We start from the raw sequence: 14,347 nt of genomic DNA, 5'->3' as shown, positions 1-14,347 counted from the left end.
TCACGCCATTCTATATCACTCCACAATGTTATGAGTCCTGCCTATTATGAGTTGATCAGAGTATATAGTTCATATATATATATATCTACCTCGAGTCACCGGCACTAGCTTTGGAGTTCAGCGTGATATATTGACTAGTATTATATGTGCGTTTTGTATTTATATATATATATTTCACTTGAAATTTTAAACATAAAATCACCGAATGGATCTGATCAGCTAGTTAAGGCTAGAGCCTCGTGTAGTTGATGCACTTCTGGAAGAGTGCAAAAATAAATTATGTACATCATAATAATAGTTGGCTTTTAATTCCAGCAATATACACTTTAAGTACGTAGCATAAGATATGTAAAGTCTATCTAGTTTATCATATTTCGTTGACCTTTAAGAATAAAAAATATTTTTTTTTTAAATAATTTGGATTAATTGAAGTTTGTATTTTATCTCGACTTTCAAAACAATAAAAAATATTTGATATCAGAAGGGCATTCCTTGTATTCAGAATGTAATTTGGTGTGTCAGATGTGTGCTCAGGTCCCACAAATATACTGTACAAAGGTGGGTGGCCGAGCCCTTGAAGAAGTCGAGTTATCTTCCTATAATGTAACCCAATCTCGTGTTGTCCAATACAGACGACTAATAACTGAAGACTGCTGAGCAGCACTCTAGGTACATTAAAGGTAGTGCATTTACGTAAAGTTCGGAGGTCAGGTATTGTTTTTATAATGAAAATCACCCGAGTTTTCAAAGTTGCAGTAAATAGTGTGTATTTTCAGCGCGAAGATCATTTAGGGTGTAACATGTCACAACACCTGCGTAATAAACATTGGTCGCTGTAAAATGAAACATTTTTTAAGTTTTGGTATCTTTTTAAAAAAAAACTACTGTGACTGTGTTGCTAATATTGAACAATATTCCAAAATAAACCATCGTTTTTCATATGTTAAATTATTGTGAAAACGATGAAAAAATCTGAAGCTATATGCGTATTTATAACGGCTGCGTTACTTTTTATGTGACTGTCTAAATGACCGGCCTTTATGTGACCGTCTAAATGTACTCTATAAATTGACATCGGAGAATGCCCTACAGCAAGGTTACATGCTGGAAACCAACCGTAATCACTTATTGTCTGCCATCAGCAAGTAACATATGGGATTCTCATTCGTGGACGCTCTAATTGCATTGATAGATAAACATGAAAGAAGATTCATTGACCAACAAAGTGTATCCCGAAAACGGTGACTCAAACCCGGGACTGATCCCTAAAACGGGGACCACAAAATAATCAGTCTCGTTTTTGTTTGTTTGTTTGTTTGCTTGCTTTTGTTGTCGTTTTTGGCGGGGTTCCTGGTTGCTTTTTGTACAGGGTGTATGGAAATTAAGTATACAGTTTGAAAAATGCCGCTGGATTAAAAAGTATGAGGTCTTTGGTCAAAATTCTCTAGATAACTAAATCACTGGCGTGTGACCCATAATAAGAATTTGGTGGCTACTTTTGTGATCCGAGTACAAAAAGCAGTTGCGCGAATTCAATTAAAATCAAAACAACATACAAATCACAAAAAAAGTCTCATCACTTTCTAAAATGTTTACAGTTATTGACAGTTTTAGTCTTAGTCTTCCACATGCCCACAATTCATCTGTATGCAGATTTCTGGTCTTCTCAACATGGCGTCCACACCACGTCTAATGAGAGGTATGTCCTGCCCGCGAATGTCATATTGTGCAATTATGTGTCTCTGAAGTTCATCAAGATCTGCAGAAGGACTCGTGTAAACATTTAATGCAAACTCTGCTTCATCGCCAATGATAAAATCCTCCAGGAAATGTAGAGGACGGGCAAAAAGCCACGGACGGAACACAGTGCGACGTTGGTGATCTGCTTGCTGAAGTTGATGTCTCCTTATCGTCTGATAGGGATGGTATCGAAAGTCATAAACGAGTTATTCTGTTAAAGGTTGCAGATAGTATTCCAAGTCCATTTCGATGGCAGCTAATTTGACCTCCTGCTTGCCCGCCTGCAGAGTGTTACGGACTGGTAGGAGCAGATCTTCCTGTTCGGGGGCGACCACAATGTTCTCTGTTCAGATTACGACTCGTTCCAGTTATCTGACACTTCGCAAAATTTTTATAAATAGCGCCAAGTGAAGGGGGACTGCAACAAGAAAGGCTCTTTGCTCTGGCGTGTACTGTGGGGTATCCATTTTAATGTTGCTATACTCCTTGTCAAGTAAAACCTAGCATATGTAAGGAGGTACAACAATAACAAGCACCGGACTTCGCGCAACTGCTTTTTGTACTTGGCTCACAAAAGTAGCCACCAAAAAATGTGGAAATCTATCAATTGTGCACAAATAATTGAATCAGAGTTTTAAGCTTAATGTAATAGTCGGAGTATGCACAATTGGCAAGTGGACTACGGAGAAGTCACCGCACCAGTTGATCACGTCTGTTTCAAGACACTAGTTCTGTTCAAATAAAACCTTCGACCTCTGCGACCCAGACTTGGACCTACATAACTTCCGTCCGTGCGTGTACATGTATAGTCCGTTAAATAGACCGGTTAGTCAACGTATCAAATTTAGCACACGTTTCATTTAGCCAAAACACAATCCGCACATGGATTCAAAAATCGACGTAACCATAATATAACTTTTTTTTGATCGGTGGGTAATAATAAGATATATTTTACAGAGTAAGTACGCTTTTTGCTTAAAAAAACATTCTTGATGTCTTACGGTGAGACAGAATAATACCCAAAAATGTGGCATTTGTTTTACCTAATGTGATTTGAAGTGCATTTTTCAGGTACAACAGGATAACATAATGCCAAGACTGTGGTTAAAGCGTCAGATTGTATTAGTTCAATTTACAACATTGATCGTTTACCACGGTGTCATATGACTATTTAACTTTAGATCACCGGTTTTAGATATTATTTGAAATCATGTTTTCGTTAATACGATATTATGGAGCAACATGCATTAATAGGTATAGGCAAGGGCGTAAATCGGGTGGGGGACAGGGGGACACGTCCCCCTCACTTTTCAAAGTGGGGGGGACACAATATCAAATGTCCCCCACATTTTGGTCCCCACCCCCAAAAAAAAAAAAAAGGAAAGGAGAGAAGAGAAAGGGAGAAAGGGAGAAAAAGAGAAGAGAAAAAGAGAAGAGTAAAAGAGAAGAAAAAATGTTAAATTGCACGTAATTGCGTAGGCCCCCATCAGTATCACTGTCCATACCTAAAAATCCGCACAGCCGGGTCGATCGTATAAATTATAGGCTTGTGATTATTTTGGGCAAATTGCTTGAAGGCGGGTCCACTGCCCAAAAGCCTGTACTGCGGGCCCGTCGATATGCAGGGCCCGTGACATTTTATCACCAAAGTCAGTTTTAAGACGGACTCAATGCTGACTTCAACATCAATCCATGCATGCTTTAGTAATAATTCCGAATCTCAAATCTCAAGTAAAATTTTGCAAATTGAGTTCGGTCCCTTTTTTGGTTTGTTTTTATGATAACAGTGTAAAAATTATGCACCAAATGACTTCAATTGGACCTTCATTTTGCAAAATTTTCCAACGTCTGAGGGCGGAACATCCCCCCTCATACACCCCCCTGCGTATACATAAACAAGTGGTCCCTTTCGCTTCTGTTTTAGTGAAGACTTGTCCACAAGTTAGGCCCTCATTTCACAGTTTTTCAGCTGTTTCAAGCTAATATTTTACACAATAATAGTATCAAAATGGTCCACCAAATGGCTTCAATTAGGTCTTCATTTTGCAAAAGTTTCTTACTTCTCAGAGGGGAACATCCCCCCTCAGACACCCCCCTGCGTATACATAAACAAGTGGTCGCCTTCGCTTCTGTTTGAGTGAAGACTTGTCCACAAATCGCTTATTAGGCCGTCATTTCACAATTTTTCAGCTGTTTCAAGCTAAAATTTTACACAATAATAGTGCCAAAATGGTCCACCAAATGGCTTCAATTAGGTCTTCATTTTGCACATCCATCACGCCGCACCCGCCCAAAAACAGATCTTTCACCTGTTTAAATAAAGAAAATACTTAATTGCTACAGATAATGATGGACATTTCGCACACTGGGCAATCACCGGGTATAAATCATTGAAATGTCACTTATCATGATAATGACTTATTGAGCTCTGTCAGGAAGAAGGCGATTCTGTGTTATTTCGCACACGGAACAATCGCCGAGTTAATCGTTCAGATGTCACTAATAATGCTATTGACTAAATATTGAGCTCTGTCAGGAATAAGGAGATTCTGTGTTATTTTGTTTTACATAGACATCTGCCTTTAAGAGCCAACTGGTACGGTATGTTTTATTTATTCCCATTAGTCCTCAATAGCAATACGAATTCATAGGAAGTCACAAACTTGTGACAATTAACAGAGCTCTGCACAGACTTAAGAATAAACCTAATTCACATAATTAAAATTCTGAATGTCTCAGCTTCTGTCACATTTTAGATGTTCGCATTTGAAAATAACAGTTTTGAGGTAACCCGTTTTCTTAGTTTTCACATCACAAAAAAATGGTCGAGATTGCTTTATTTTTGATGAAACTGCTTTAACATCAACCCTTTGCTACTCAAACAATAAGTGGTGTGGAAAAGCGGACTGACTGTTATTTTTATTACACACTGAGAAGTTTTACATCGTCTTTTAGGCATGATTATATATGTCATTAGTTTTTATTCCTTGCTCATCTCCCCTTGTTCTTTGTTACAATTTTTCTTCACAGTTTACGTTCCTTTGCTTTTTTCAAAGAAGATTATTAATCAATCTTAATGTTAAAAATTGTAAAACTAAATTATGCTGTCATGATCGTAGTGAAGATAATCCCCGGGGAGGGGGCACTCCAACTTTGGAGGTGACGCGTATGTAGGGCTGTTGAGACCCCCTTTTCAGCGTCGCTCTCACCCAAAGACCCCATGTTTTTTACGAATACATGCTCTGTCACCCGAAGACCCCCTAATTTCCTTTAGATCTGCCACCCAAAGACCCTTATTTTTTTTTCAATTTGAACAGCAACTTTCATTTATCACCGCATGATTTTGTTACTTATTTTAAAAACAAAGACATTTGATGCCACTTTGGTCAAGTTATTCAAAATTATGAAAAGTTGCCATTTTAACGATTCAATTGTGCATGTTGGGGTGTGTACTTTATCGATTGGCCCGTGGTGCTTGTGTGCAATACAGGGTGGGCCATTAAAAAGTTCACACTTTTTCGATGGCTTATTTCTCAAAAATGAAAACACATATTGAAATAACTTGAACATATTTGTAAACCTCTATGTTTGGACTGTCATTGCTGAAAAGGGCATTAACATCCATGGTCTAATTACAAAATGGTGACCATTTAAAGCAGAGAAGTCAAAAACCACTTTGCACACACGTAAGACTATAGACAATGATCATGCATATTAAGTTTTTAGGCTTAAGCAAGTTTTAAAAAGTTTGATGACTCTATATGCATTTACTTGAGTGTCATTGCCGGGATCATCGGACTCATGCGTGTATGAGTTGTTTACTGTTTGAAAATCATTCACCTGTGAAATTGACACAAAAGGCTGATTGGACATGCTCATTTACATAACAAATACACTAGTTTTGGAGGGAACTTCAAATTTAAAATGCCTTGCGTGCGTTCTTGTCAATCATGTTAGAGATACCCGTGTAAGTACTTTGAGGTGATTGTTGCTGTTCAAAATGCGGCAGTTTACAAAGGAGGAACGAATTTTCATCGAGGAGGAAATTTCAAGAACCGGAAATGTGCGCTCTGTCCTGAATGCATGGCCGAACCAGTTTCCGAATACCAGACTTCCTAGTCGCCGACACATCTATAATATTAAACAAAAGTTTCACTTACATGGAACTGTTCTCAATCGAACAAATCTAACAGTGGGAGACCACGAACAGGAAGATCAGCCAATCACATTGCCGATGTTAGAAGCTGCAAGCTAACCCAAGATTGAGTACTCGACGGAACAATTGTCCCCATATTCCAAAGACAACGTTCAGACGAATCATCACTCATGATATCGAATGGCACCCTTACAAGATCCTTAAGCGTCATGGACTGCAACCAGGAGATCCGAATCGGCGACTTCAGTTTTGTAACTGATTAGTTAACAGAGCACGTCGCTTTCTTGATACCGCTGTTTTTGTTGACGAGGCAAACTTTCAAATGGACGGGTCTGTCTCTTCTCAAAACGTACGGATGTATGCACCGAAAGGCAATCCTCCGAGAGACTTTGCTTTTAACGTTCCACATGACAAACGCAAAGTTAGTGTTCGCGCAGCCGTCACAGGAAACAACCGGTTGATAGGACCGATATTCGTTGACCAGAACATAAATGGAAACGTTTACCTCGACATAATCAATGATCAACTAGAGCCTCAACTGGTCCAAATATTTGGACAGCAAGCGAACGGGGCCATCCGCAGGGCGTGGTTCTTTCAAGACGGAGCGCCAGCCCACCGTCTTATCGCTGTTAGAGACAGATTGCAGGAGTTGTTCCCGCATCGTGTTGTCGGCCTTGGACATCATGTGGAGTGGCCTCCGAGGAGTCCTGATCTGACACCTTTGGACTTCTGGCTTTGGGGTGATGTCAAGGCGTCTGTGTATGCCGAAGGTCCGCCAAGGAATTTGCGGGAGCTGAGGAGACGTATTACAGATGCGTTCACAAGGATCCGACGCACCAGGGTTACTTCAAGAGCAGTTCACCATATGTACGATCGTGCGATGATTTGTATTCGCGAGCAAGGAGGCCACGTTGAAAGACGATAAGAACACTTTAAAGACAGAAGCATTTTCACTGTGGCATGCATAAATACGTGACTTTATGGAACCACGATAAGCAGTAATGAAGAACAGAGCTATTTTTATCAGAGTCAAATATGATTTTACTTGTATTCTTACTTTTCTAGTGCAATATTTTTAATTTCATGACAATTTGAGACAAATAACTCGTTTCCATTGAAGCACTGCTACGGTTTACATGTGTCTATATGAAGAAATAATTTCCGAAGAGAAGGAGAGACATTCCTGACACCTATTTATAAATTTATCTTGTTATATCTCTATATAAGATTTATGTTATAGTGCAATAACCATCATGAAGACTCGGGTATAAAATTATGCACATTATCTAGAATGCGACTGCAAACAAACGTTAACTGCACAGATTATTTAAAGCTACTGTTACATATTCTGTTCAACTGGAAGGCTACATATTCTGTTTGAAAAAGAAATATTTATTTAAATATGGTTAATTTACAAGAGAAATATTGACAGAACTTTCATGCGTACTGTTATTTTTCTTCCTTTGTTCCTAATCCATTGTGGTGTGAACCAGCGACCACCATATATCGTGTGATCATCCGCTCCATTTGACTTACGTGTGTGCAAAGTGGTTTTTGACCCCCTTGCTTCAAATGGCCGCCATTTTGTAATTAGACCATGGATGTTAATGCCCTTTGCAGCAATGACTGTCCAGACATAGAGGTTTACAAATATGTTCAACTTATTTCAATATGTGTTTGCACTTTTGAGAAATAAGCCATCAAAAAAGTGTGAACTTTTTAATGGCCCACCCTGTACAACGATGCGTTCCCATTGAAAATCGTTGAAAATGCAACTTTTGATTTTGGGGTTTGAGGCTTTGGAGGCGCATATCTTTTCATTTCAGAATAATTCAAAATTATCAAGTTATTGAACAGCCAGGATGAATATAACTGGCGAGTTTCTTTTTGCGTCTGGTATATATATATATATATATATATATATATATATATATATATATATATATATACATTCTTGTGTGTTTTATACAACAAACTGGTACTGTTTTTACTTATTATCTACGACTCTATATATATATATATATATTATATATATAAATATAAGGAATGATTGAATGCAGAACATGCTACAGATGACACAAAGACACATAGCGAAATGACATTAAATGTTGTAAATAATATACCAGATATATATCATAAATGATTGAATGGTAAAGCATGTAACAAATGACACAAAGACACAGATCCAAATGAAATTGAATAGTGTAAATAATACAGCATATCGTCTTATAAATAATACACCATATCGTCACCCAACTAAGATTGCCAAATTCATTTCCTGTAATTTTGAGAACAAAGTACAAAACATGGTTCACGCATGCATCAGTTACATGATCACCCTAATTTTTTTCTGATTATTCCGTTTAATTTGTCTCATTACCATTTCAAGACCTGAGCGCAAGAAGACCGTAAGTCCACTTGGCCCCTCAACATGCAAACACTAAAGTTTTAAAATTTGTAATACATGTTCCGGGGTGAAAACATCATGAAAGGGTGTGAAAGATTTGTGTGGGCCCTGAATATGTATAAAACATTACCATACTATACGAAACTATACACAACTTTAGTGTATACATGTTTAGGGGCCAAGTGGAGTTACGGTCATCTTGCGCTCAGGTCTTCATTTGTTATATAAGGAAAGATTCATTTGAGAACATGCCACATATGACTCAAAGACACATACATATACCGCCCAGGATACTACCTGACCAGGGAAGCTAACCTGCGGTACTCATTACAAACAAAGAGGCTGGGTGCAAAGCCTTACTGTGACCTACCCATATAAATGGGAAGTACCACATGGACACAAATGTCTTCTTATACACATTTTTCTAAGATATAAATATCATGGTGTTGAAAAGTAGTTTAAACGTTAATAACGCTTTGCCATTTGCATTTTCATTAATGATTAAAAAAAAACACGAATGGGTGAATCAACTTCAATTGAGATCAATAATATTCTGTATTGATTTGATAGGGCCAGAATGTAAGGTCTTAGTGTTTTTAATTGAAGAAATGAAAGTGTGGCATTAAATTTCTTTTTGAACTAGTATATATACATAATTTATGTTGGTGGAAATAATTTTATTGTAATGATATATGTAAGATAAACTGTTGAAAACAGATCGGATCTCAACCTCTATTTTGGCCCATGTCTTTTTTAGTGCAGAGGTGCCTATATAAGATATTATTATTTATATCAGGCTTTGCAGCGATACAATAAAAGTGTATATTGTACAATATTTTGCAAAATACCCGGATGCAATACAATATTTTTTTAATATTGTACGCGTACCTCGTACACGTCGCGCGTTACCAAGGTGACAGCACCAACACGCATCATGATACAACAGCACAACTATACAGACACCGTAACGGCTCACAGGAGATATCGTACTGTATAAGCAAGTAAAATCACAAACTTAATTCGCGGCAATTCTGGATGATAATCCACATCTACAAATAAACCTATAAATAATTATTCCGAAATTGTCTTTGAAGAGTAAAGAGCCGAAAACAAGAAGGTCAAAAGTTAAGCTTACACTACAATACACATTCGCTAAACCCGGTGGCTAGGTAAGCTTAAATTTTCATTTTACCGCATAGCAAAAGCCTGATATAAATAATAATAATAATAATATTGAATGGCTTATTTTCGTGTGATACAAGAATATATTGCACCCGATAGAAAAATATTGCACTCGTCTTCGACTCGTGCAATATTTTCTATCTCGTGCAATATATTCTTATATCACACTCAAGCCATTCAATATTATATAATTGACCTGTACGTGTCACTCCTCATGGATTATTGTTCATTTTATATATAAAGAAATAAATAAAATAATAATTACAAGGAAACTACACCACTACATGAATGATTCAACATTCGTATCTGCAATTGGTACTTAGTTCTGTAATATATGGTCGCTTTGGTAATGGTCCCGTCATTTTATGACCAATGACTTATTAACATTACGTTTTGTTACCTACTGGAGAGATTTGACCATGTCTAACCTCCTTTTTTAATCAAATCGACGGTAATAACTCTTGTAGTGAGGGATCAACATTTAACCACACATTGCCTCAGGCAAAACTCGCTTCCTTGAATACCACACAAGGTCATTTTTATGTAACTCTTTGACCCATTTGTGTATACTGCCTTTAGCTATAATGACATTCTTGTGATCTGGTTAACTCATTGACAGATATCAACCTGCAGGAGGGAATTCAATTTTTGATCAATTCTCTCCAGGTAGTGAAACGTAATGTTCTCAAAGCCTCCACATAATTTTTACATAGCTTAACAAACCAAAATAAAATGTCAACCGGTGATTTATAGCTTCATTTGTATAGGTACCTGTATGTGAGGTTCTTCTTGCATATCATTGTATGGCACTCGTAAATTCGAATTACCTGCCTATTTTGTTCAAAAACAACAACTGTACTTTATTTCTTTACGTTTATCTACCCAACGCGATTTCAGCATGCATGACGGGAACATTATCTTACCAGAAGGGTCGTACCTGAGTTAATAGCCGTGCACAAGTATCTCGCTTCAGCCAAATTAGCGCATAAACTTAAGTTAAGCATATTCGCCAGAAAGTCATTTACTCGCTTGAAGGCTTTGGTAATGTGGTATGGTTTTGTAATATATTCCTTTGATACAAACATGATTTTGACACAATTTTTCAAGCAAAACAGAGTCTATAATAGAGAGCTCTCAATCAAACTCATAATTTAACAAATGAAGTTACTAAATAAGAGTGACTAATTAATCTTGGGAGTAATACATTTCGTTTTTAAAAATAGCGATGTTTTAATCCGAATGGTCGTGGAATCGATCTAGAGACATATCCCTCTATGTTTTAGAACTATTCTCCAACATGGCTGACATTGCATTTTTTTTGGTGTGGTTTTTTTTTTTGGCATGGGGACTACACCCTATTGTGAGATATTCGGTCATTGTAATATAGGCCTAAATATTATAGTAAGTGACCTGGGACCATTATCAAATTTCTAATATTACCCTTGTATCGATAAAGGTTGTTTATGTGATTCAAATTGGATTTGTTCAGTTCATAATTTCCTATTTGATGATTTACAGCCTAAAGTTTAATTCATTCCCAATATAGGTCAGGTAAACAAGGCAATGTATCAATTGTGACAAAGTAAGTGTCTACAGCAAGCAATAGGGGTTTTAGACGTATTATAATAGTCAGTTAAGGAAATGGAAAAAATGCATTCACTGTCGATTCATGTAAGACGTATTTTTCGTTTATCAACCATTGCTTTATTAACGAGTTTTAAAAATCAGATATCTTACTAAATCTTAATGGTTTTGATAAAACTTTCATTTATTATTGCTTTTAACTTCATTCATTAGCCATTTGTTCGTTTTCTTGTTCATTCCATACTTTTTCCTTTACAACTGGCCAGTTTACATTAAAGTCTTAAACATCTGCTAAAATAAATAGCGCCCTCAATGTTTAATATAACTGTAAGACCAAACAGAGAGACTATTAAAATTCCAACAGTAACATTCACGTATCTGAAAGGAGTAGCGTCTGTGTACATTTTAATAATTGTTTCAGGTAATATTTTTTTATAAAACGGTGGTACTGTCTTCACATAATATAGCATGGGTGTGTTGCATAAGTAGTAACACAACCGTAGCTCATGAGAGATGGGGAGAGTGGTATGTCGAGAGCAATTACTGGTTTATACAAGGATTGATCTTATACAGGCCATAGTGTTATAACGCAACCACAACCTATGGAACTAAAGGGAAACTGGGGCTGTGTAAAAAGACAGAGATTTGAGGATATGATCATGTTGAAAGTGTTCACGTAAGCAAAGCTTAGACGCTTCTAATAGATTATTCATAGAATTGTTTTCTAATTCTTTATTTGGGACATTATGAGTATTTTGATTTTGTATTATGTGACATTTAAGTGGAGATTTTAATTATTATTGTTTTGTCATTTGAGTACCACTTCTGATTTGTTTTATGTAAGGAACCCAGCATCTTATACCAATCTGTAGAGTTTTAGCGCATTAATGTAGTTTCTACAGCCGCAGGTAGACCATATTTCTCTTTTTCTTTCAAGAAAGTAAACATAATCCTATATAATTGTTATATTGTTGAGACATTTTAACGAAAACGTCAAACAATGAAAGCGATTTCAAATTACTTTATTACATTTAATCCTACTTGGTTAAATTTTATGATTGCCAAATCCATAAAATACTCACTAGTTTTCGACTTTTGCCATCTCGGCTGATGGCTTCTTCAGGAATGACCATTGGGATCCACTTCTCCCGCAGGTTTGGCCATTGCTTCCGGCAATTTTCTCATCTCTCAGAGACTTAGTGGATCGTATACATGGTCTAGAGAGTAGTTGCCGATGTCCCTGTTGACTGTTTTGTTCCCCCGCCTTCTAATCCAAATCGCTTCTCTGATAAGTTTTGTTTGTTGGTTCCCGTCTTTGTCGAGTAGCTTCGGCCTCTCCCAATTGATGACATGGTTTTCAATTGCAATTTGGTCCGTTATGGCCGATTTTTCCATGTATACGATCCACTTATAAGAACTAAGCCTCCGAGAGATGATGAAATCGCCGGAAGCAGCGGCCAAACCCGCGGGAAAGTGGATCCCAATAGTCATTTCTGAAGAAGCCATCAGCCGAGATGGCGAAAGTCTAAAACTAGTGTGCATTTTATGGATTTGGCAATCACAAAATTTAACCAAGTTTAATTTCTACAATCCTACAAATGCATCTATTTCACACATTTAACCATGTTTAGTAGTTTAATTAAATAACACACCCCACACACGAGGGTGATTCTACTGTCTTACTCTATTCAATAGCGTAAGATAAAAAGTAATATTCTTAGCAGCGTGTAGATCCATATTGGACTAAAAATGTTGCCTTTTCAGAGTCGACTGAAAAGGTTACATTTTCTGCATGTGATCGGAGTAGTGTAAGAACTACGTTGAATGAAGATGCCCCGATGGCATCGCAAGCTACGTCCTTGCTCAATTATAGTCCGTGAAAAGGCAACTTGTTAAGCTTATGATATTCTTAGTTTTAGGAACATTTCAATCATACCCATGTGTGCTCACGAGTGCTGTGAGACATGTAGGGTGTTGCCATAATAAAATCGCCATTTTGGCAAAGCCAAATAAAAACAGTTCTTCTACTGCCCAATCGCTATTCAAATTTCTCACAGATAACTTTTTTCTTGCGCAATCCCGTCGATAACTGGTTAGCGAATATCCAAGTGCATACTGTACGTATTGAGGATATGATATCAAATTCTGTTTTCGGATTGAAAAATTATATACACACATTGGATTTACATTAAATCGCACATTGGCAAGATTAGAAAATGGCTATTTGATATTTCTCTATTTTCATGACGTGAAATATAATATACTTTCTCAAAAGTCAAAACTATAGTATGTAAAGGTGGAGTTGATTGAAATTTAAAGGACATTTGTATTATCAGGACGTGTTATTTTTTTGTGTGAAATTACTGAAACCAACTAGACACTACTATCTGTTAATGAACAGATTAACGGTCGCAGGTTAAAATAAAAATTAATTCATTATCAATAAGTATGTTAATATTATTATGCACAATTTATGTTCATCTCAGCGAGTCATTGCACATTTTATTGGGCGCATCTTCAAATCGTAAGCGTGTACTGTAATATCTGACGCTTAACAGAAACAGGCATGAGTTTAAATACGCCGTATAAATGCGCAATGAGTGACATCACAAATTTCATTGATTCATCAATGAAAACTAGAATTTTATAGAATAAAGCTTCTGTTTCATGTTGTTTCTCATCCTTGTCATTTCGTTGGTTATCACTGGTTATGGTGGCTACAGTAAAACTTTCATTCAGCTGTGCCCTTAACAGTAATATTTCGAGAACACATTGAGCCTGTCCATATAATTTGACATCAACTGGATGTGTCTGCAATCATGATTCTCTGTCCGCTTCAAATATCAAATTGTGATTTATTTTAACATTTACGGGTGTAATATAAAAACGGCATAATTATATAGGTCCCATGCAAGATGCATTCGGGGAATCAAAATTTATATACTTTATATTTTGAATGAAAGAAACGTTCCAAGTGCAGTAAATACGTGTGCGTTTAATAATATTCTACGTTGCTTCGAATTCGAAAGTAATGCAAGTATTTTTTGTTTTGTTTTCTGTTTTAAAATGCAGATCATTTCAACAGTCAACAAATGTGAGCAAGGCATTACATAGGTTAATGAATGACGATGGAAGCAAACTTCGTCCTTATTATGGGGGTAAGTAATGTGTGTACATTTATAAGTGATATGCAAAACCAAAACACATAAAATTCATCACAGGTAATCCTAATAATAGCTGATTTTAATTGTCTTTACGTATGCGGTATAAAATACGGT

General features: G+C 36.7%; 1 protein-coding gene across 3 annotated transcripts in view; it reads left to right on the top strand.

The window, feature by feature from the left end:
* Positions 1-14,347, top strand: part of LOC140143012 (glycine receptor subunit alpha-2-like) — a 159,628-nt gene that overhangs the window by 35,167 nt on the left and 110,114 nt on the right. For 2 of the 3 annotated variants that reach the window (XM_072165041.1, XM_072165042.1), the window contains exon 2: positions 14,142-14,227. The exons of the other annotated variant lie outside the window; for it this stretch is intronic. In XM_072165041.1, coding sequence (XP_072021142.1) covers positions 14,142-14,227 — 86 coding nt within the window. The remainder of the gene's footprint in view (positions 1-14,141; positions 14,228-14,347) is intronic. 3 annotated transcript variants of the gene reach the window in all.

Source organism: Amphiura filiformis, chromosome 20, assembly GCF_039555335.1.
Source record: "Amphiura filiformis chromosome 20, Afil_fr2py, whole genome shotgun sequence".
Taxonomy (NCBI): domain Eukaryota; kingdom Metazoa; phylum Echinodermata; class Ophiuroidea; order Amphilepidida; family Amphiuridae; genus Amphiura; species Amphiura filiformis.
This window is presented reverse-complemented; position numbering and strand designations above follow the sequence as displayed.